This window comes from Ischnura elegans, chromosome 4, assembly GCF_921293095.1.
Source record: "Ischnura elegans chromosome 4, ioIscEleg1.1, whole genome shotgun sequence".
Classification (NCBI taxonomy): Eukaryota; Metazoa; Arthropoda; class Insecta; order Odonata; family Coenagrionidae; genus Ischnura; species Ischnura elegans.
In genome coordinates, this window is record NC_060249.1 from 107,521,799 (window position 1) to 107,547,581 (window position 25,783).

The window sequence follows — 25,783 nt, forward strand, 5'->3', positions numbered from 1 at the left end:
AAAACAGGATTATTTTTTAATTTTGTTGCCAGCTGTGCTTCAAAGGGAAGCAATGTTATGGAATAATGCTTAGTGAACAATTAAAAAATTAACATTTCCAAAGCCAGTATGTGAATAAAAGTGAAAATTCTCTATTTCCCACAATTTGCATTTTCCCGCAATTTGCACTTTTTTTCTTGGGTCCCTAGAAAAGTGTAAATAAGGGGTTTTACTGTATTTGCGCACATCGCATCTATATCGCATTTGCGATTTTCACGCATCTTTAGTCATGATGAATGCCGGAAAAAGTATACATCCAAGAAAATAATGAAGCAAACTCCCGATTATCCAGGCAAATGATGGGGAGAGGCGGCATGAATAATCCGACAACATGATTAATCCTAACTTTCTCTTTAATATCTTGTAATTTTTATAATTTACGTGCTCTCTTTTCCCCGACTGCAATCTTTTTAGCAGAGATAACGTGATTGTACTTGCATTCCTACTGCTCCACATAAGACCTGGTTTCTAAAAACCATGCATCCGTGGCTGCGAGATCACAGATTCAGAGAAGTGATTTGCAAGAATGCTTCAAAACCGCAATACAATGTCAGAAGCTACACTTTCAGATACCACGCCGCATAATCGCATCTCACACAAATTGCCTGGGATGCAACTTTTGCGGGACATGGATCTGTGATCATTGAGTCCAATTGAGCACTGCAATGCTTGGAAAACAGGAGCACAGAGCTTCCATGAAGGCAAATGGCACGCCATTGTGCAGCAGTGGTTATATGAAACAAGGGCAAACTGTCTATGCAGGCGAGTGCCTTGCTATGATTCATGCTATCACTACTTCCACTTTCCTCGCTGCTTTCACTTCTATTCCCTTCCTCTCCGGTATGACCTTGACTAGTCACGGCTTAAAAATGCCCAAGTGCAACAAAATATCTGGTTCACTTGCCCCATATTCAACCGCATCGGAGGCCACGGCAATAATTGCGAATTTGGGATATGAAATATACATTTAAAGATCATAGATACTATTTTTCTAAATTTAAGAATGGTTAACCATTGAAGAACCTTATAAAATTAACCAAGAGGTGTTTTTTCCTGCCACTCATCGTCATTTGCAATGCAAGAGCAGATGTCCAAGCACACTTGAAACATTCCATGTCAGAAAGTAAAAATAAAAACATTCCATTTTACGAAAGGAATTCTAGAGATAGTAAAAAGTCCAGTGTAGCTTTGCAATACAATGCAATAGGGTGGTTTCCTATTATTTTTTTATTGCTTAAATCGAAAGATAATTACTCCTGGAGTACGTATTTCACGCTTTTAGATTTTTAAATGACGATATCTATTTTTCGCGATTAAGTGAAAAGTGATAAATTTCAAGCGCGCGAAAACGCGATGCGTAAGTAGGAATGATGGGAAAAAGTCCATGCGACGCATTTCTGGTTCCCCCTCCCACCTTGTGAGGTGACCTTGATCAAGGCTCTGAGCGCTGATAGGACGCAGGATGCTAGCGGGTAGCCGAGTACCTTGCTGGCTGGTAGCACTTGGCTTAAAAAAGGTTTATTAATACCTTATCAAACGAAGAAAACTTTCCGACCTTAGCCAGTTTTAACAGGTGATTATTAAGACATGTTTCCCTAAGCTCTGTGCCTCATGCATGCATTGGTAACCTCAGACGATGTATAACTCCTATCCTCTCATGTAGAAACTAGGTCCCTGTGACGTCACGTGGAGTGGAATCGCATGGGCGCCAATCTGGCCTTTTTCAAATGAGGATAAAATTTGACCCTTGCCATTCGTCTAAACCAGTATTTCAAAAACAAAATAATTTGTGTATTATGAATACACTAATGGTGGGTAACGAATCGCAATCAATGCCTTTCGTTTTCTTTGATGAAGGAAACTACCCTATTATCCTGGTGCCTTTGCGTCTGATTAAAAAAAAATAAGGATCAAGGAAAACATCGAAGGGGAGTGAACTCAAACTGCAGCTGGCTAATTGGGAATCTGCTGTAGTAAATACTAGGGATGGTCAGATGAGATACGTCGGATCCAAAGATCTGCCGATAATGCACATCACCTCATTACATAATCGGATTTGAAACCACTGAAAAAATTGAATCTGAATCTCAAATATTAAACTAATACTTCAGTGAATGCAGCATCCTGTTAGAGGGAATGGAAAGAGTTCTGATTCTCTCTTTGTATGCGCCAATGCTCTGTGATGAAAAATTTTATTTAAAAGCTCTCGCAGGAGTTACACAATAGAATTTCAGCCATGTGAAATTTTAGGGCAAAATATGGCAGGTGCAAAGTTGAATCTTTCCAAGAGATTGAATAACCACTGGGGGAAGCACAACAACGTAGGATAGAAAATATATCGCTGATTTAACTCCCTCCATCAACCCTCAGCCTACGCCTCATATATTTTTCTCCTCTCCAAAACCACACAGATAATAAATTAGAGGAATGAAAGTGGGATGAAGTTTACATTGTGCAGATAACATCTAGAAGATCTACAGCTTTATGAAAAATGTGTGGTGTATGAATGACAATAGATTTTCCTCCTTGAAATACGATTACCAACTTTTTCATCAATTGGGCTCCAACCGTCATGAAGAAGAATTGTACCAATGTCTTTTATCTACGTGCACTCATTTTGCAGCAGTGAGATCAAAATTTTGTTTAAAACATGTTTCTTCAGAAGCCGTTCTCCCAACTGAAGGCACTCTTTTCTGATCAGAAGTTAATCTTTTTTTGAAAATTAATGAGTGAAATAGCCAGTTGTTTCAAAAGATGAGTCTTGCAGTAGTTTTTATAACTGATATGTCAATCCCTTTTCACAAGTAAATGTTCTCAAAAAAATTTTAACCCTTTCTAATGGTCTGTGTATGAAACCTGGGATTGAGATAAGCATTTATTTGGGAGAAGTAAAAGGCCACTGTGCATTAAATTCTCGAGTTGATCATTAGACGGGTGACCCCAGCCATGTGGGCCGCAGCCTGAAGGGCCTCTCTTTCCATATTACTCACTTAACCTGCAACTACTAGTATTAAATTTAAGAGTTAAAATTCACTATCGGTTATTATTAACAGTAAGGTATTGAAAGTGCAATTACCTTCAATTGTAGGATTTGATAATTACCGATAATTTTATGCTAGTAGTTGTGAAAATGACATGGAATTTGCGACAGGTGCACATTGAAAAATATGAAGGGGCAAAATTTTGATATTCTAGAAAATGTTGTGCCATTTTCCTTTCATTTACAGGTGGGCTCATCAAGAATATTTTCATGACTTATCTACCTTTGTGATTTACGGACAAAGAACTTTTTCAAGAATCTTTTTGATCACCTCTTTAATCACAAATTTTATGAATTTGATTGAGCTATTCTCACTACTTGATCTTTTACTCAACAATGCATCATTTCAACTGATGTCAACACAAGTAACAAAACGGAAATAAATATCTAATCTTGTGTTGAGGTGTTGCCCACATCTCGGTAACTATTCACTGGAAATATCGTTAATCTAGAATACGTCTGTCCCAAGTATTCTGGATCATCAATCTTCAACCGTATGTTCAAACATCATATTTTAATTGAAATAATAACACTTTCCAACCCATAAAATAAATAACAGGCTAATAAATGAATCTATCTAAAAGGGATGAAAAGTAAAAAAATGGCAACTTCATGAAAATGATATTTTGGGCACACACATGGAGTGAATTTCTAAAATAAAAAATATAAAATGTCTAAGACTGTCACTCTACTGTTTATTCTATAATTATAAACAATGCAAGTCAAATGTAACTAACTTGGGGTGGATGCAATCAATGCGGCTGGATATTGCCTTCACTTCCAGCAAAGGCTTATCAGGATGATTCAGACTCAGATCATACTTTTCCTTGAAATAATCCTCAAAAGATGAGTATGTTGTAGAAGGGAAGGGACTTGCTGCATCCATGTCCTGGCAGATTTTAGTCACTACATAGTGCTGCAAATAACAATTTTAAAAAATTATTAAAATTAATTTGAAATACCAATGAAGATTTCCATTCAAATGACAAGCACAACACTTGAAGTTTACATAAAATGCAAGTGAACTGATGAAAAATATGTATTTACATTCCATTATGGCAGCACAACACAAACACTGTCACATGAGATGGTTCATAGAAAAAGGCTTAAAAAAACATTACAAAGAATCTTCACAATGCTCTAAGAATTAGAAAAAAATCAACAATGATTGCATGTCATCTACCACTCTAATAAAAAATAACAACAACTGTCCCATGCACATTGTACTGAGATTGGATTTTTCATTTCCTATCTTGATTGCTTGTTCCGGAGCTAATTTTTCCAATATCTATGGGCCCATTCCAACGTTATGTGCCAGGTTAACCACACCATGGCACCCGACGACTTGGATTTTGAAGAAACTTCATTCATTTGGAGTGAATTTGAAGTTTCTAGTTTGAAAAGTTTGAAAAAAGCTAAAATATTTTGTATGTAGCTTCAGTAGTTTTTCAGTAACAAATTCTCAAACTTTACAAGGCATCTCAATTTCTCACTATCTCAGTTTACACTTCTTGAGGTGTACCGTTTTATCCAATAAAATTCTTTCTCCCTTTTTTATGCATTGGTTCCTATGAAATTTGTCACGTAATACTGTAAGGGTGTGAGGATTACGGAATAAATTACATTAGCACATCAATTATTTTTTCAGCCCTATAAAAAATTCTTAAAATATGTATTAGCAATATGTTTATAACAAAAACATAGTCAACTATGAATCCCAATATCCAGAAGTTGGCATTAATGAAAATAAATGTTTTTGAATTACATATTTTCGATACTTTTGCAATTTTAATTTTGTATTAAAAAAAAAGATTTCAAAAAGGTTGTTGCATTTTGTAACTAAAATACATTTTCGAAATATCTTGTACTTTCAAAATACATACATTCAAAATCAAAATGCACAGTTTAAACCAATCTCAATTACTTAGCAATGGCTGCCCCTCTGGGACCCAGGACATTTGTTTGGCCAGCTACACAGACAATTTTTTGGTCGAATTACATTTAATGTCGCTGAAATTCCAGCAAATATGTAATAACTAATAGAGTAAGATAGAAATCACACGCTGGGAAGAAAAAAATTCATAATTTTCTTGTCCATGGTGCAATTTTATAAAATGACAGTTTTCCATCAAAAATGGTAAACACCCAATTAATGGTATGATAAAAGTTATGCCCATTTGCCATTATATGGGTACAAGAGTGCACATATGAACTTCCCAAGGATCGGCACACCACGAAAAATGTCACACCACACGCTTTCTATGATATATGTGTAAAAAATGGGGCAGAATTTGAATACATATCAACAGACAAGATCTTATGCAGTACATCACAAGAAGGTCATAGACGTTCATACCTGTGATGGAATTTTTAATTGTACATGCAAGGCACAGACAAACACAGGAGATTCGAATACAGCACAACTATGACCAACTGAAATTTAAGTAACTGACAAGGAGATTATCAACAAAGCTTTATTCAACCAATATATCAGCCCTTACACCATCTTCCTTGCCACCCCACCTATTCTTTCCAATGCCATCATTGAGGACAACAGGATTTCTATGCCACAACCAAAGAGCTTCAATTTGCTAACAATATAGTTCTACAGGGTGTAGAGCCAAACAAAGCAAAAAAATTCATGCATAATTCTAGGTTATTCTTACATGATTACTACAATAGATGAGAATTTTAAAATGCCCAAAATTACTTCAATACTTTTAATAATATTATATTTATGTGCTATTTTACATACCTAATTTAAAGACATACACCTAGTAACAGAAATTTTACACTTAATTTATGAACGTTTCACTCGGCTTCTCAACACATTTGTCACAATTTCAAGTGTTATAGAGATAAATATAAGTTTTTATAAAGAGCTATTTTTAATGTAATCAATATATTTTAAAGCTTACATGCAAATAAGATAGTCTTCACTAAAAAATATTAAATAAAAAATATGAAAAACAAGAAATGGGTGCTGAACTGGTGAAACTTTACGTGAAATGAATTTGAATAAAATATTTTGAAATTCCAGATTGGAGCAAAAATTCAAGAATAATTTATGATAATTCCGGGGATTAAAAATTCATCCATAGTTCCTGATTCTCCTGGTCACCAGAAACCCTGTTCGAATGCATCAGGAAATATTTTGTGTCTCTGAAACTGTTGCCTCACGTCTGAGCCTTCTGCCATGCCATTCTCCTTTCCATTGCCATTTTTCATGAATGATGCTATCATCTTGAAAATTTCAGGGTTGGCAAGTTTTAAACAAATAAAATGTCATAGAAATTGTCAACTATGTTGAGTGGTAGTCATGAATCATCATAATGGTGCTCCCACATCTATTTGATATTAGATAACTTATTCTCCACATAATTATCAGCACAAAATTTCCAACTCTTCCCAAAAGTTAGATATTTCAGAGATCTAGACATCCAAGTTATTGGAAGATTCCAGCATCTGCCCACTCCCTGAAAGAAGGCACCTTCACTTGTTCATTAAGGTGAGCAGTTGAGTAGAAAATGGGTGCATGAAGCACCTTCATTGTCATGGAAATGGGTTCCCCACCAGTTCAGTATTTCCCAGCATATTTAGAAATAGGGGTGGACCTTGACCCTGACTTGTTAACTTAAGAGATGCTGATGAGTAAAATGGGTGAGATAAAGAGGGCAATGCTCAAGGTTGTTGTACCTGTGGCTGAGGGCCTGAAGGTCTTGGCAGTGATTGAATTGTCTACACAACTTTGAACAGGGGAACTAGAACAGGAGATGGGCAGCTGTGCAACCACCAACTGCTGGAAAGACAAATGCTAGTTGAACTCATCTAATGAGATGGATTTTTCTGAATGACAGTGGCCCCAGTTCCCTGGTATGTGAAACTTTTAGGCCATGAAACTGGAATAATCACAATTGCCTATCAAAAAGTTGAGATGTGTTGAAGTGGAGATGGGACACAGAAAATTTCTTCGTTTGCCCACTTTAAGAAGTTATTAAAGAAATGTAAAACCACACCCATTTTTCAGTGTTTTATGAAGGGAAGGAGGAAAGTTGATGACAAGTTAACGTGCTCCAGTTGGAAATTTTGAGGTGCTGTTTTCAATTTACTGATTGGGCAGCTCACTATAGATAGATTGGGCGATAGAACCACTGGATTTAATAAGACAGAAATGGAATCATACCTACGGACCAGCATTGTATTTCATAAGACAATAAAATGAAGGTTTTACAAACTAGAGGTTCATTTACTTAGTTTTCCTTACATGTACGATTGGGACCAGGAGAGAAGTTTGTAAGTTAATTAGTACATATTAAGTTGTTAAGTACAGGTTTTGTAAATGAGAGATTCTAGTGTATTTCATTTCTGGTTTTTCAACAAAACATAATTTATATATTCCAAATAAAGTATAGCAACCTTCACAAAATGAACTTAACATTCTTTTGAGAAGGAATTTAAATTCATAAAATCTCAGGTAATGGAATTTTACAATGAAAAAATAAACACAGCAACTTACCCTTTCAACATAGCTTCCTCGGTACCATGGAGTCACAACTTCATATAAAAAGTTATCATCATCCACTTGTAAATCAGAATTTTCTTCTGGGGAAGGGTTTTCAACAATAGGTAGAGTTGAAAATTTCCTCACTACGTCCCAGTCAATGATCCATTTCCCATTAGAATCTACAAAGCATTCCAAAATAAATGTTTTTAGAAAATTATGATAAAAAAGGGGATGGGTGAGTTTGAATACTAGTTCCTTTTCTTGAGATTGAAACTTGAGCCAATTCATACAAGAACTATAAGAGAAATAAATGGCAGGAAAACCAGTTATATATAAAATATAATAAGTTAAAAGTAAGATTTACAAACAAAAAGTGAGAAAGGGTAGCTAAAGAAAATATGATAAGGCAATGTTATTCTGAAAATATACAAATAGGCTTCCTATGAAGCTAAGATGGCTGGCCACTCCAACACAGAGCAACAGCAATATCAGCCCAATTAAGTCCAATTATATTCTACTATTTCCTATCTCAGTTTCTTAACATGTAATGATGACACTTTTTTCAGATACAGTGAGTCCTTGTTCTACATCACCCCGTTTAACGTCATTTCGCGATAACGTCACGAAAATTTTACGACCGTGATTCGTTTATCGCCCCTTCGCTTCGCGATAACGTCACGAATTTTAAATTTCGCGCAAGAAAAAAGGCGAACTGGCAGGCGTTACAGGTTGTTTGTTTCGTGGGCGGTAATACGGTCAGTCTATTCAGAATGTAAAACGATGTGTATTGTTAATTGTGATTACGGTTTTGGCAAATTTTAGCATCAGAGACATTTCCACGACAATGTCCAAGAAAACAATGTTCACAATAATTTTGGTTCCTGTTACTGCGACGATGTTTCAGCGATGATGATGCCCAGGCGACGCCCGCCCGCCTCAAACCATCTCTTCTATTTCATAATCCCAGTTTGCCCGCCCTCGCTCATTTGCGCCATTTTGATTTCGTTCCTGACCGGTCCGAAAAGAAATTCTCGTAGCAAGGGTAAGGCCATGGACCGGAGCACCGGATCCCCGGTCTGTAGCGTCTGGTAGCATTCATTGGACCGCGAAGCCGAAAAGCAAGTGCGGGCAGATACAAAAATGGAGAAGGATTTACGTCACTGCTGCTATTGTCGTCGATGAAGACAGGAACTCGTATTTATGCCATAGTTTGGCATTCCCATCGTAAAAAATGCCCCAGATATGATACGGTAAAATTTTTTCGCGTAGGAATTGTGAGGTCTAGGAACCGATATTCAATTTTTACATTGTTTTTATGGGATATTATGCTTCGATTAACGTCATTTCGTTTATCGTCACATTTTTCAGGAACGGTAGGTGACGTTAAACGAGGACTCACTGTATTCCAATACAGAACCTGAAGTAAATTTATAGGAGGATTAAATAATATACTCTCACCTGTGCAAGTTGGTGCAATTAAGTAAGAATTAGCAGTATTACTTTTGTCAACAACAAAATACTGCTTGCAAACATTCAGCAAATCAAGAAAGAGCATTACATGAAACAGCTCCAATTCTTTAATTTCGTCGGCAGAAAGAATAACTCCTTCTTTCTCCTGTTCCGGTTCTATCCTGACATCAATTTCACCAGAGCTCATGAAGATTGAGAAATCACATACCTGAGACCAAAAGAACAGTTTCCAATTGATAATTCAAAAAAATACTCCATTTCATGATTAATCAAAGAAAATTAATATACACTCAGAAGCAACCCCACAAATGTTCATGCCATTGAAAGAGATACAAATTTTCCTATACATATTGATAACCTCTATAAAACTAATTTGTTGGGATCAGAAAAATCATGACTTTGCAGAAGGGATTTTGTTCCATGTAGTGACAGCAAAGTGCTTAGCAATGTAAGTTGAATAAATTTGTCAATCTTTCTTATAGCGATGATAAATCATTGTTATTTTTAACTATCGAATACCATGGCTCTAACCGCATGATTTGCAATCTGTGTACTTATAATTGAAATTGTTTTTCTCATCCGTTCTGCCCTATACCTCATTGCTTACTTTAATTATGGTCTGAAATGAAAGGAACACCAAAATTAATGTTTGTGGATTACACATTTTTGAAGTCCTCCATAATTTTTCTGATTATCAAATCAATGCTAACGTTGGAGTACAATTATTTAAGTCCATATCAATTGGCTGTTTTATGCAGCAACTTTGCTTGAAAGAATACATATTGCCTAAAAGACTTACAAAAAAAACGCATAAAATATTCCTTTGAATTCCATTGAAATACCAATAAAAATCTGTTTGTGACTGGCATATGATGGAAATTAGGTGGAGTGAATTAGTTACCATGATTTGAAACATGGCAGTCGGCAATACACTGAGGTCACAATGGCAATCTCAGATGATAATTCATTGACGATGCCTTCATAGAAGCTCAACACTATTAGGATTATGTTGGTGCACCTATTTTCTGATGTGCCAAAACGTAGAACCATCCAAACCATAGAAACATGGTATGCCAGGTAACATTTGAATCCACTGTTCCTCTAGTAATTACCTCTTCCAACTAGAATAAAATTTTAAGCTAAGTTTGCCATTTTTCAGTCCTTTACAGAACGTCTATCATTTAGAAATGTGCGCAATTTGCTGGCTAAAACTATAAATCTGGAATAATTAATCACTAAAGCAAAATCACATAATAAAAGATATCTAATGCTAGCAATTAAGAGCCATTTTCTTGTCACAGATAATTGTAAAACACCCAATAAAGAGTGCCATAGAAAGAACGCCACTACAAGTTAAAGGGGTCAACCCCATTCCTGGTAAAACCTGCAGGAAGAATTGCATTGGCAAAACAGGCAAATCCATGAAAACTTGCCAAGAGGAACACAAAAGAGCAATTTGATTAGGGCACTCAACAAAATCCACTGTAGCCGAACACGCAGCACTGTGACACGCAATCTACTTGCACAATGCAAGAATTGTCACCTGATGTCTGGGATTGGTAAGAGAAGCAATAGAAATATAAGAGGACAATAACCATTGTACTATGGACAACAGCCTCAAAATTAGCAGAATGTGACAGCCGGTACTTACCATATTTACCCGTAGAAGCCACGCACCTTTTTTCCAGATATGCCGGTGAAAAAATGGGTTTGCGCAGCTAACACGAAGCCTCCAAATTTTAATGTAAGCCGCATTCCATTTTCCCTCATATTCTTATCATTTGTTTCTCCAAAGTTTAGCATTAGACCTATGAAACCTTCGCAGGAATTACATTTATAACATTATTTAACCTTAATGACCATGGAAACATAACTTTGTAAGAACCCCGATGCTCGAAGGGGTGTCGCCGATCAATTGGCAGGGATTTTTGGAAGGAAACTCATGGATTCCGCAGAGATGACTTTATTCACCCGTTCACATTATTCGCCGTCACAGGTCTCACTCCGCGACGTTCGTCTCCCAGCGGCCCCCTCCGCTCACCTCCCCTCCTCACCCTTCCCCATCCTCAGCCATTGTCTCTGCCTTTCTCCTAGCTCTGCAGTTTCCCACGGGAGGATGGAATATGGTCACAGGAAGTGAGGGTAAAGCGACCCGACTCATCGCAGAGACAGAAACTCATGACTCGGGAAGGAATATGAAGGAGAGTGTAGGTGATGGCTGGGGGTGTGAAAAGGATGGGAACGGAAGTTGAGTCTGCTGTTTCTGTCCCTTACAACTTTATCAATTTAGCAACGAATCACGAGTTCTTATATTAGACTGCACCCAAAAAGTGTTAGGAAGTTTTTTTTTTCCTCACGGGCCGGACCAAAAATGGGGGTGTGCGGAATACACGAGGGCGCGGCTTACACGCGTAAATACGGTATGAAAAACAGAATCCACACAGTCAACTGTTCCCTGTTCCCACCTTCCTCCCCTTCCACCAGGTACAACACCCATATTTGTATAGAAGCGAAGAATAATCCCTACCATACTAGAGATTTTGATTACCTTGATAAAGTGACCAGCTTTGGTCATGAAATGTTGGGGCCACCCAAACATTGACACGGAGAAATGGCCTGAAAAGTTTTTGATCCCCAATGTGAACCAAAATGAAAGTAATTTTCATGAAAACCTTTATATATTTCCTCAGTGTTGTGCCCCCCAGATGACTGCACTGAAAGAGCGGGCTTTCCATGCAGTTGGACTTGACATGGTATGCCTCAAATTACAAACAAATGATGATAGTTTTATCTAACTAAGTATTAAACAGAATTAGACAAATGCTACTCACTTGAGGAAGCTTTTTAGAGGATAATATGGCGTATCCTCTTTCCATACCCAACACCTTGTATATGGCACATCCCCGTGAATCCTTGGGGGATGGCACATTATATACCGGTGTTTGTTGTATGTGGTAAATGTAGGTTGGTCGGTAGGGCTTCGGTCGACAACCGCTTAAGCCTGTTGACACCTAAAAGAAAATAAGGGATAACATAGAAAGTAACTTCAGACACAAATCAACCCTTAGATACAAGCACCAAGGACACAAAACAAGCCCAAAAACACATTTATTGGCAAAGGATGAAAAAGAAACTTTGTGTTTTCACATTAAATGTTTAGTTACACGACCAAGGTTTCAACGTAAGACGTCATCAACAGGTGAACCCTACAGAGATCCATCACATCAATTTATACCAGAACAAAATCACTACTAAACTCATTATTAACTTTTTGGTATTCCATAATAAGTTTTCTTGGATATTTCCCTATTACTTACACCACTACTTTTTTACATAATGCGACCCGGGCTTCAATGAGTTATCATCATCTTCAGGCGTAAATTATTTTAATTAAAAAATTTCAAAAACTCTACAGTCATACGATGAGCACTCACCCAGCCACAAAGAGGTTGATTCAGCCCACAGTGACTATTAAGCAGACTAAAGTTTTTGCTAGTCCTTATAATTTAAGTTAGCTAACAAGGTTAAAGTTAATTACTTAGAGTAGTTCTTCTTCACATTTAATTCAATAAATTCTATACCTCTTTATTACACATCCTTTTCAATTTCTTTGATCCAGGTACACCATCAATTTTCTCCTCATTTATCCAATTAGGGAACAAGTTAGCATCATCCATGGCTTCTGGTTCATGACACACAGGCAGCAGGTCATTTCTTCCAAGCTCTCCTCTCCGATGTAGAATCGCACATGCAATGAGTCCCACTGCTCTCTTCGCGTAACGTTTGTTATGCATTGGAATACCCTAAGACCATAGAAAATAAAAACAAATTAAGAACTGTAACTTAACTGCATTAGATTGTTGCTAAAAACTCAGAAACTGTGTCGTTGGCCTTAACTTGAAGTGAAACTTTTTGTCATATTTCTTTAAGAAAATAGTAGTTATCAAACACATTGAGACTTACTTTCAATACACTGCACTCTGAAATAACACCTTATCATGCATAAGTTATTTCACCATATTTTTACTTTTGAAATCTTAGAATCCAGATCAAAATTTTCAATAGTACACTTAACAAATCAGAATTTTAAGTTAGGAAGAGTAGGGCTAAGGGAGTTATTTTTCAGATCCATAGGTCAACCAATATATATACAGTAGAATCCTGATTTAACATTTTTCAGGGGGGACAAAATTTAAAATACTAAAAGAGGACCTGCCATTTATTTCAGGTTTTAGGGACTGTAATTAATGGAATGGCTTTTTATGAATAAAAAATATTATTTTAAGTAAATAAAAGGTGCTGCATGCAGCAAAAAATTCATTTATTAAGTGTTCTCCGCCCAATGAAGGTTGGACAATACTATTCAGGAATCAGCTAAAAAAATGGGTAGTAAAAATAAGTAATGAGAGGATGATAATTGTTTTAATGAAATACTTTAAGAAAATTATAATATGCATCAACTTAAAAGAATTCCCACATGGAATATTATTATGGACATTAGTGATTCCATTTTTACGCAGATTCCAGTGGTCTTGAGCTTTTAAAATTTTTTCGGTAAAAGTGACATGTAGGTGACTATAGCATTTCTAATATAATAAGAAAAGGTGTAAGTAGGTACTCGAAAAATCGTCTCGAAAGTGAAAACTGCTCTCAAAGGATGCCAACACAGAACCCTGGATGCCATTATAGCATCTTGTACACATGCTCTGAAGGATGTTTCAGTTATTAACTTCTAGGGAGCGTACAACACCTGGAAAATTAGCCTGCAGAAGTGTGATACTAGAGGTTTTCAGTGATATCTCTTTTAATAAATTTCTTTAAATAATTATTTTCGTAACTTAAAACAAACACAGTAAACAACCATTCCAAGCTATGGCAAAAATTATTTTCATTTGTCCTCAAAGTTTCTTCAGCGATGTTAATACGTTTGCTCTTTTCTACAACACGGAGCTCAATATGTAATACCTACCATTAATTCATACCACATCCATTTTTTTGGCTAGTAGTTTTCATAATGTTTCATTTATTAGTAATATTGCTCTAGTAATATTTAGATTAAGAAAGAAGAGAAACACAACGTTTTAGACTAGATTTTGGCCTGTAGATTATTTAATACCTGGGTGCAAACATGAATGTCATTTCCAAAATACGACCAATCTTATCTAATACCAACTTCTTAGAATTTATATTTATGTCGGGGAGTTCTGTGACTTTAAATGGAGAAACATATCAGTGATTCCAACTTAAGACTTAACTACGATGACAACAAAGACATGACAATTCCGTACAGCAACTCAGGCTAAAAATCAGAACTTTTACCCAAACTAGATATTTACCTTGATAATATTTCTTATTGGGGCATTGATGGGTAGCTGAAGATAAGCCAATTTATTTCTTGAAAAAATTTGAGGGTATCCGGGCAGTTGTTTCATAGGTGAAGACCTTGGAGTTAAAATCTCTTCCATTACCCACAAGGGATACAGCTGCGTAAATTTGTCTTGAGGCAACAGAGCACAATACCTATAGAATTCAAACTAAGTATCAGTTATAACCATGATGAGATACACTGAATGACACTGAACATAACATTGAAGACTAAAAACATAATTTTCTTAGCTGGTATTTTACAGGTACATATAGGAGATAAAGAAAAAACTGAACATGTCAATCAACCCAAATCATTTGACAAAAAATGGGTGTCACTGCTGTTAATTGGAATATTATCACTGGAAAAAATTTCCCTAATAAACTAGGCAATCCTTATCATACTGCATGGTTTGAATTCTTAATGACAATTGATACACTCACATATATTTCATAGCCTTCAATGATTATAACATCAAATTCTATTTACTCAAACTTCCTAAGCCCTGACAATACTACTAATAAATGGAAAATTTTAGCATGCATGAAATATTTTTACTATGAGGCTACCCAGGAAAATATATAATACTAGAGATGGGTCAAATAGCAGATTTCTCGAACTCGAATACCGAATTCGAATATTAAATCATTGCTCGAATATTCGAATACCTCGAATTTCGAATACCTCGAATACTAGAATTGCGCAAAGCATATTAAACGTACAATTCTTATTCTATTTCACTTCATGAGTGCATAAATAAAAAGGTGTACAGTGGAACCTTGATCTATCTTTTTTCAAGGGGATGGAGATGGACGAAAAAAACGATGAATGCGGGAATGTTTTACTAGGTTGCCTATGCAGCAGGAAACTCAGGATTTTGGCTAGTAATTATGATTTCCTTTAAAGGATTCAAACAGGAATTTAGTTGATTTATGGAATATTTAAATTTTATGGAAACAATTTGGGCATGTAGTTGATTCAACTAACATCTCTCTCAAATATCCTAAGGGGACACACCACCTCGTGACAAAATGATTTCATGCCGTCTCGGCATTTACACTGCTACGATGGATTTCAGTCTGATGTATGCATTCTTATCTACCAAATGCCATTTCAGCGGCACGCCCATCTGATACTCGGCTTCATCCAACTTCTTATTTTCAACAGGTAGCTCGCTCAATCCCCACTCCTGCTGTCAAGTGCTAGCAGACAATCCGAGGCATTTTGCAAAGTACACGCGCTTCTCCACCGAATTTTCTTCAATTATTTTCAATCCATCTTTGGAAGTTCTCACGAGATAAGCAGATGAATTCGAATTGCTGGCAGGGAGAAACCAAATATCTTGCGAAAATATCCCTTCGTCTGTGACTGTGACAATAGAGATTTATAGCATAACTCATAAATTGTAACTTGATATATGTTTTCGAAAAAAAAAATACCACATTGACTTCCGAGAACCTCAGCTGCAAGGATATCGAATTTTGCCAGAATGCTAAGTCTCTGCCGTATTTGAACATTTATTTCCTTGCGCAAAATGCTTAAATAAAATCAGAAATACATCGTGTTTGGTCTTATTTCTTTTTAAATTATGCACACATTACTAATATTTCAATCCAATAAAGGTGTAATATCAATTGCCGAAAGTCATTGTTAGACAATTTTTGGGCTAATAGATGACTCATGCAGCAGTTGACTTCCAGAAAAAGGGGAACTTCGAAGCAGGTAGGCAGAAAAAGGTCAGTGGGGGAGAAAGAGTGGGAGTGGGTGAAACACGATTCTATTGTTCTCCTGTAACTAGATATTTTATTTTGAAGCTTTTCATTCATGGTCTTCGTAATACAAACCCTGCCTGAGCTGGGGCCTTTTGTTTGATTTGGGAGAGGAGGAAAGCATCGGAGGAGGTGCCGAAGCTGATGGATGGAGGGGGTAGCAGATTTTGGGAATTGTGCTACATAGTTATTATCCCACGGCACTGAGGTTCTCCTGGTGGGGGAAACCAGGGATTTTAGGATTTTTTTCACTCGATCATTTTCGGATTCCCTTGTCGAACTCTTTTCACCGCTCTAAAGAGCGAATTTGATGTAGTTCGTCAACTTGCCTAAAACGGCGATGCATGCACAAAACGACTAGAGTTCTCTACATTTTTCCGAGTCAACTACCAACGACATGTGTGCGACAGTGTATCGCACAAAATTCCAAGTATTCGAGATATTCGAGGTCGTACCTTTAGCATAATTATTCGAGATGTCGAATATCGAATACTTTCTAGTATTCGAGTATTCGCTGATACTATTCGCACATACCCTTACTAATACATATACATAATACCCTTATATCAACAACACCATGGCTCCTTCCTTACTTAATTATTGGTTCACAATTACCTGTTAATCAATACTGATGCAGATACTAGGTTAACGGATGCACTCTTATCGCAAGAATAATAAGGTGGTATTTCTTGATTATAGAGCTTATCCTTTACCTCTTCATCAGATGGTCCAAATCTATTTTCATTCTGACCCACCAAAATCTGTGAAGAAATAAAAAGAATATGTCAGGGGAGAATTAAAAACAGCAATAAGTGGAAATTTACCATGTAGATGAGGTCAAGTGAATCCAAAAAATAGAGACCACATTAGGCATTAGGAATCATACGGAAATCTCCAGTTAACCATAATTTTAAAGTGATAAGGTAATTTTAGCAATCCTGAGAAATATTTGAATCTACAGTTAATGATTTATTGATGCATAAGTACTACCTCGAATGTACCCTGGAATATACTAGCAACTTTAACATAAATAAATGTCATCATTCTCCATGCAAAATGCCATTCTTGGTGTCTCTCCGATAAATCTCTGATACTCTTTGAAGTTCACTTAAGTGATCAAAGAAATGAATTGCTCTTAGCACACTCTCAGCATGCAGCACAAGGTGACCAACATTCAGAAAGACTTGGACAGTTATAATCACAACACCCTGAGGCAGTTAATTTTATGAAATTAGGAAATTTTTCCCATTTTATCACTTACTAAATTCATTATATAGCTACTCATACACATGGGGAGACCATACTGCGATAAATAATGTTTTTTCCCCCGAAGAAGAGCATAAAATACCAAACAAAGTAGGCGACACCAATGCCACCTTGCGCTAAGATATTGTAATCCAGCAATAGCAATTGTTGCCGACAGAAATAGGAAAACCTTTTAATTCTACACTCTCTAAAATGAAGTGGGAAAACATTAAGCCACGGGCCCCTAGTACACAGGCAAAGGTAATCCCAAAGCTAATAGATGGAGGAGACAATAGAGCATTTTATTACAATTGCCAGAGTTGCAACCTTGACCCTTTGGCTTTGGTGATTCAACATTGCTCTGGTCGGATGTTGGGTAGGAATGAGGAGATGCCACAAGTTTAGATACAAGGCTGCTTTTTGGGGATAAAGAGTTTGGGAAGGCTGAGGCCCATTTAAGTATTTATCTGATGGTGCAGCTAGAATTGCTTTGCTTTGAGGTAGAGAAAAAAATATTAATATTCTATTCATGAGAATTATCATTTATTCAACCTTGAGATCATTGTATGATTCGCCAGGAAATTCAATCAATCGTTACCCTGCTGTGGATCTTGTGGAAGATCGTTTAATGTGAGTGCACATTAAATCATCATTTAATCATCACATTAATTAAATCATCATCACATCATTTAATTGTTGGTGATGTGATTGTGCAAGATTCTTTAGGTGAGAGTGAGTGCATGTGAAAGACCAAGGATATCCATTAGGTAACAGATAGTATGATTGGCACCAGGAAAAGAAAACAGTTATTGGTGGAAGCTGAATCTTACCAGAAATATGATCAAAACAAGAAATGGTTTTCCTGAGATTTTCAAAATCTCAGGAAAACCTTTTCTTGTTTTGATCATATATTGTTTCATAGCCAAAAATATGGATATATAAGTGGTTTAATTGCTCCCTCAGAGCCTGGCTGTCTTCACAACAATCCTGCAACAGATAGTCATCTAATTTGCCGTTTTCTTCTGCAAAATATTTTGTGACTTGGGATACCCAGATGTGATGATTTCGTGGAACATAATTCACGTCATCAATGTACAATGCCTATTCCTAGAAATTTCCAGACTTAAACAGGAGAGGAATGGAAGTGGGTTGAAATACACATTGCACATGCCACACACCCAAAATTACTTAAAATCTGTCCGCTGAAATCTGTAGTTTTATGAAAAATGTGTGGTACATAAATAATAATTGCTTTTCCTGCTTGAAATATCATTACCTACTTTTTCATTCATAGAGCTCCAACCATCATGAAGAGGAATTTGACGTCTTTGATCTACATGCATTCACTTTGCAGAAGAAAGAACCAACATTTTGTTTTAAGTATTTTTTTTTAACCCACAAGTGAAATAGCCAGTTGTTCCAAGAGCCTTGCAGTAGTTTTTATATTGGATATGTCAATCCCTTATCACAATAAGGTGTTCTCAAAACATTTTTAACCATTTGTGTTTGAAACCTGGGATTAAGATAAGCAGAGTGAGGGATTAACATAAGAGGAGGGATAGGCCACGATGTATTACATTCTTGAGTTGGTCATTAGATGGGCGACCCACACTGCGAAGTCAGCAGCTTGAAGGGCCCCTCTCTGTATGAGACATGCGGACTAAATGAAGATTGTTTATGCAGTTAATGCCAATCAGTTTTTCCAAAATGATTTCTCTTAGATAAGCTGTGACTACTAATATAAAATTTATGAGTTAAAATTTACTTTAAGTTATTATTTATAGGAATGTATTAGAGGTGGGATTACCTCTGATCAGAGGATTTGATAATTACTGAGAAGTTTACATTAATGGTCGTAAAAATGAAATGGAATTTGCAACAAGCACGTTGAAAAATATGGAGAGGCAAACTATTGATGCTCTAGTCAGATTGCAAAAATGTTGTAGCATTTTTCTTCCATTTACAGTACAGTTGGTCTAACCAAGATTACTTTAATGACTTATCCACCTTCATGACTAACGGACGAAGACCTTTTTCAAGTGTTGTATATCTTTAATAATCACGTCTTTAATCATAAATTTATGAATTCGATGAAGTTTTTCTCATTACTAGACTCCTCACTCAAAAATGCATTATTTGCACACCACCCATCACCAATGCACATACAAAAAAAAAGATAAAGTAAACTCCAGTGTTGCCTATATCTAGGTAACTGATCTATTCATAGGAAATATTGTTAATCCAAAATGCATCTGGTCCCCAGCATTCCAGAATATCGGTCTTCTACTACATTTGTGCCATTTTACTTGTATTTCCACAGCTTCATGTGATGGAGCCTACTCCTAAGTTTCAGTACCTAGCTATGAATTGTGTGCTACCTACTTCCGACCACTACAAACTACCTACCACCAATTCTACTCCCAAATTTCCATTTTACTTTGATTAATTGTGGCATTGTGACAATTTCTATAAGTCTTATACACAGGATACTCAATGCTCAGATGATGTCTCCCTTGAGCCAATTAATTTAATCAAATCAATTTTCTATGCCAGTTTATCTACATACTACCACACAAGCTATCTCAATAGGCATGCGACATGGTGTAAAGACTGCCATTAAGAATTTAAAAAATGTTTAAATAGGAGGTACTCGACTACTTTGTCCCATCTAACATTTATTAAAGTTCTTCATTTTTTCGGGGGAAAAATTAATTGCTATACCTGTTGGACAAAACATTTCTATTTTTTTACCACAATGCTATGAAGATCACAGACAAAAATGCTTGAATCTTAAATCTGTCCCTTTCTAAACCTTTAAAAATATGTTTAACATTATATTAGCAACTATTTTAGGCCTAAAACATGTTTATATGTACAAAAATGCTATTACCACGAATAGTATTTTCATAACTCTAAACATTTTTTCCCATAATTATCCTGAAGGAATATGATTTCAACCTTAAAAAATATGAGGTGTATTCAGAAAGTAAGCATTGTTTGTTCAAAGAGCCCTCAGTACTCTGTTCATACACACAAGTCTCCTTGGTTCACTGGCTACAATTGACAGCATAACAGTGGCTTTCCCAATTGAATTTTGTCTGCGTGCACTTAAAATGCTTGAGACAATTACTGAACCTACCAACTGTGGGATTTGTTCATGATTTGGTTATTGAACTCATGAAACATAAGGCTGGCTGAAATTTATTATCAACTGCAGAGGTTTACGGTGTGAATGCCATGAATGGACTGCACTGAAAATGGTGAAAAAGTGGGAAAGAAAAGAAATGATGGGCAAACGAATATCTACAATGAGACTTGCAGCGGTCAGTCTTCTGTTGCCAATGATGGTCTTGTAGGGAGTTAATTATAAAGTTTGTAAGAACACACAATTTGGAAAGATAATGGTTTATGACAAATTTCCTGAAATTTCAAGATCTGCTGTGCACAACGTCATCTCAAACCATCAAGGTATTCCCAAGTTTTGTTTCCAAAATTCTTTTTGATGTTTTTTTTTGGGTGGACCTCTCATTCTCACTCAACTTGTTGCCCCAAATTTTGTGGCAGTTACTGGTGACTTTTTCTAAGGGAATAAGCATAGTTTTTCCATAGGCAAAAATAAAATGAAAACTCCTTCACCTCTTCCCTCCATGAACCCTTATACCCTCCACAGAAAAAAATATCCTAATTCCCTAAAAAAAAGGGACCAGCAACAGCCACGAAATGTTGGACAACAAACCAAATAAGTATGTGGTAAACATCTGAAAAAACATCACCCACCATCACCCCCAAGAGCTTCAATGACGAAATGCTTATTGAAGTCAACAAAACCATAAACCTTATTCAGCAGTTCTGTTAAGAGCAGTTCAATCATCCACCATATAGTCCAGACATGGTATCATTTGATTACCACTTGCTCATGCACTTGAAGCTTGAACTAGCAGATGTTTCCAAACTGATAAGTAAGTGAAACACTTCATGCTGTGATGCCTGTCATGATTGGCTGCGCTTTTCTATGAGGAAGGACTAGATATGTCGATCAATTGCTATGAAAAGTGTCTCAACAAACTTGGAAAATATGTGCAATGGTGTTGTGAGATGTGTCCTTTCATGTACCACGAGAATTTTGATTCTAAAAAAACTGATTAATATTTGATTCAAAACAGGGATTACTTTCTGTATACACCTCATACAATAATACCTTTTCTTCTTCTTTAATAAAAATTAGTGTAATTCTGATGCCACTTATTCAAAATAGCTGCCGACACACATTTTTCATTATATAATTAATGGAAAATGAGATTTTCTAAGGAAACATTACTGATGAAACTGTATGATATAAAGGTTACATTAAACATACAGAGCATTAATAAGAACTTGGATGCATGATACAAATCATGACTAACTGCAGGTTGGCATGTTTAACACAGGTACAGCCACTCAAGTTGGTAGAGGCAAACTGATCTCAAAAAACAAACAAGATTACAAATGTGACTTTATGCCATATTTTAGGTTTTTTCAAGTTTATGAAATGATCAAGTCTGGTTGTGAAAGATATTATTAAAGAAAACTAAATGCATATAAAATACTGTTTTAAGAGTAATTGGTGCAATGCACAAAAATAAAAATATAGCTATAACTTCAGGGTAGCTACATTTTGTTTTTAATGAATCCAACTAAACAACCTTCAACTCTACTTTATCTTGACCAAATATAGCCCACTTATTGAGTTATCACCATCATTATCAGTTTTCCACTCTACATACCTTTTTCTCTCTCAACAAAAGATCACAATGCTTAGTAAATTTTTAATATTAAATTTCAAAACTTATCTAGATCCTTAAATAAAGTGCTTATGTACATTCATAGTGTCAATCCAAATCATCATTTTCTATCTGGAGTGGCTTCCATATTTTAGGTTAGCAGAGACTGGGATAATACCATTAATGGTATACACTCAGGGAAAGCTAGGGTACAGAGAAATTTTGGGTGTAAATATTGGATGCCCATTGATAAAATTTTAAGTGTCTTTAATGCCTTACCATTTTAAATATGAAATAACATGATATTGGGAGTAATAATGACGAATCCAATTGTTCTCCGTAGTTGTACCCTAGAGAACAACACAGTAAGCATTAAAACTGGTTGAGTTAAATAAACATTGCGTGGAAAATTACCGAAATCGTTATTACTCCCATTATCATGATAATATTCCACTAAGTTGAACAAGCAATGATTGTATAATAATGAAACAACTTGTTCTTCATTGGCTGTATTGTTTTATATTTCTACGTGGTTTATAATTAGTTCTACTATATTTATCTCACAGCTCAAGTTTGGATACTTTTTCCCATTAAAAGCTTCTTTTCTTCCATGAATAATTCTAATTTTCCATTTTTTTCTCTTTAAAATATCAACACTGCTAGGGCATGAGGAATGGCTACTAAAATGAGGAAGTATTGGCCACTAGTGCAAAAATGATAAATGTGCATTAATTAGACAATTGTTTTCATAGAATGGACTCATTTTTATATTGAGGCGATTACTCATCATACAGATTGAGTGACCTATATACAAATGGGAACTAACTTTACATGAGGCAATAGAAGCAGTATTACCAGGCAAGGGATATATTGATAGTTTTCTCTAAGGATGAGTAGGTCCCTAAATGTTTTCAATTCTAGGTACCGGTTCAGTTCTCCCCCATAGCTTCTCGATACTCGGTTCCAAGGATGAACTCTTATTATCTGAATTAATGGCAAATTTAAATGAAGAACCACAAGAAGTGAATGAAAATAACTTCACGAAAGATGTAAATTAGCAGGAGAGCTTTGAAAAAAAAAATTAAGATCGTCTCCATAATTTTAATGGCCAAGTAAAAAAGTTTAAAAAAACACGTAGTTAATGAATGCATGATCGACCAATGTCACATTACATCAGGCAGCCACTGGTTCTTTCTCCAGGTTTTGATTTAAAAATTTCAAAAAAAATACCCTATCTATTCTTTTCTTGGCAAAAATAATTGCCTTCAGTATTGAACAGGCATCCACCGAAAACAGCAGCGGTCGATGTTGATTTTGAAGGGCAGCTTGGAGCACAGTTTACATACAGCATAGCATCATGATCAATAGTGAAACTCCCCTAACTTCTGGCAACATCATCTATTAGTTTGTTGTAGCTTGTGAGTCAGTTCAAAATGTATTCTGTATTCTTCGATGTAGCTAAAATTGCTGCTTTAATTTACAAATTATTCGCATGCTTCACTGTCACAGTTCTTATAACCTCAACAATAAACTGTTCAACGCGCCCCACGGTACAGCGACACCATGGATAAACTGAGCGGCTGCGAGTGAACAAAAATTGTTCCGCAGTGTTGCATTCTGCAGGATAGCCACACTTTTCGATGCCTTGTATAAGTTTATCAACTTAGGAACAACTCTCAGAACGCATCTCGCTCGTTTGTCGGAGATCAACTGCATATATGTACATGATTCAATCGTAAGACCACTTTCAGATGAAATTACTTTTCCACCAGCCGCCATTCACGGCACAGCACACTACATTGCAGAGAGTCTGAAAGCTGCTTGAATTTCACATGAACATCGGATTTCATTTAAATTCATAACTGTGCAATAGCTGGAAGTAATGCTCACCATGCCATCCAAGTAGCCCACAAAAGTAATTTATCTCATCTCCTAAACTGAATGACTCTACTGAGAGTGCATATGATTAATTAAATTCATTGCCACTGGAAAGGGGTGTGTGGTAGCCTAAAACTTGGCTGATGATTGAAGTGTCCCAGGTGCAAATCCTTCAGACACCCCAAGATTATATCCTCAAAGTACGAGGCAGATCAGGGAAATGAACTGGTCCCCTTACCCTGAATGTGTGAAATTCACATGGCTGGCTTAGTCTTAGGTACGCTCTGCCCTCAACAATAATCCTCCTGGTTGAATCACTGATTAAGTGAGGTGGTGAAAATGTGTTTTGTGAAACACCGCTGTAGTCATATAGCAATAGGACTTCTCCCATAAGGATCCTCACTATAGCCTTACAGGTCATGGGTGATCAATGGGGAGACATGAAGAAAATATTTCTAAGCATTTTTACCCAGATTTTTTATGAGATTTTCATTCTTTGTCAACAGTGAAAATAAATACATTAGCCTTCAGCTAAGCTTGACGTATCCCAGAGATATTCTCCGTCATTCCATGTATTTTTCCAAGATATCAGCCCAACCACATGAAAGGAGGGAATTCCAAAAATGCATATGACATTTTTATTACAAGAGAAACCAACTTTAAGTGAGAGGAGGACATATTTGTAATTTGGCCACATGGACCTGAAGAACTGCAGTGATTCCTCGAGCACCTCAACTACCAGCCTCCAGTCATACAGTTTACAATAGAAGCGAAAACAGACAGCAAAATTCCATTTTTGAATAAGATGGTAAAAAAGAGGATCAACGCAAGTCTTGGCCATGCAGTATAAGGAAAGGCCACCCGTACCGACTGCTACCCGAACACCTACTCACAACATCACCCATATCTGAAGGCTTCACTGGTGGCGACACTCCTGCATCAAACATACAAAATCTTGGATACAGAATCATTGGCCAAAGAAAAGGAAGAACAGAAGAAAAACCCTGAAGATGAATGGATACAAGGAAGAAATGGCCCCGAAAAGGACTGGTAGAAAAATGCCATCGGACACTAGACAAGGAGAAATGCCAAACTGAAAAGCCAGGAACCTACGCCACCATTCCTTAGTAGCCGGCACAAGAGAAATGATCTCCAGGGTCCTAAAGATTCAACTGCATGACAAAAATGAGCCAGATAATTCCAAGACCCAAAGATAGGATCCCACAAAATCTTCACAAAGGGGTATACTGTGTACCTTGTTCATGCAGAAAATCCTATATCGGCGAGATATGCAGATCCATGAATATCCACTTGCAGGAACACAAGAGGGAAAAACAGAATAAGAAATTCAGCCTATCAGCTGTTGCCAAATAAGCCTGAGGTGAACTCGGACGCAACATAAAATTTGACGAGGCCAAAATCATCGAGGAAAGAAGATATTGTCCCAGGCTGATAAGGGAGTCAATTGAGATCATCAAAACACCAAGAAACTTCAACAGAGAAGAAGGATAAGCTTTCTCACAAATGCTTGGAAGACAGTTTTCCAGAAACTAGCCAATCACAGTGCAGCAGCAAGAGAACAAGGGCTTCATGAACACAGCCAAAATGCCGATGTTGGCACTTTGACCTGAAGACCCTCAGAGGAATCCCGCCAAAACTATCATCAACCTCTGACAACCAATGTGGCAAAAACTAGGGAGATGGAGAAATTCA

General features: G+C 36.5%; 1 protein-coding gene across 3 annotated transcripts in view; it reads right to left on the minus strand.

Annotated features, from left to right (window-relative positions):
- The window catches only part of LOC124157868 (endoribonuclease Dicer-like), a 159,207-nt gene that overhangs the window by 55,062 nt on the left and 78,362 nt on the right, over nucleotides 1-25,783 (minus strand). For all 3 annotated transcript variants that reach the window (XM_046532925.1, XM_046532924.1, XM_046532926.1), the window contains exons 13-19: nucleotides 16,803-16,948; nucleotides 14,390-14,573; nucleotides 12,635-12,856; nucleotides 11,885-12,064; nucleotides 9,042-9,261; nucleotides 7,596-7,762; nucleotides 3,817-3,995 (exon numbers count right to left, since the gene is read on the minus strand). In XM_046532925.1, coding sequence (XP_046388881.1) covers nucleotides 3,817-3,995; nucleotides 7,596-7,762; nucleotides 9,042-9,261; nucleotides 11,885-12,064; nucleotides 12,635-12,856; nucleotides 14,390-14,573; nucleotides 16,803-16,948 — 1,298 coding nt within the window. The remainder of the gene's footprint in view (nucleotides 1-3,816; nucleotides 3,996-7,595; nucleotides 7,763-9,041; nucleotides 9,262-11,884; nucleotides 12,065-12,634; nucleotides 12,857-14,389; nucleotides 14,574-16,802; nucleotides 16,949-25,783) is intronic.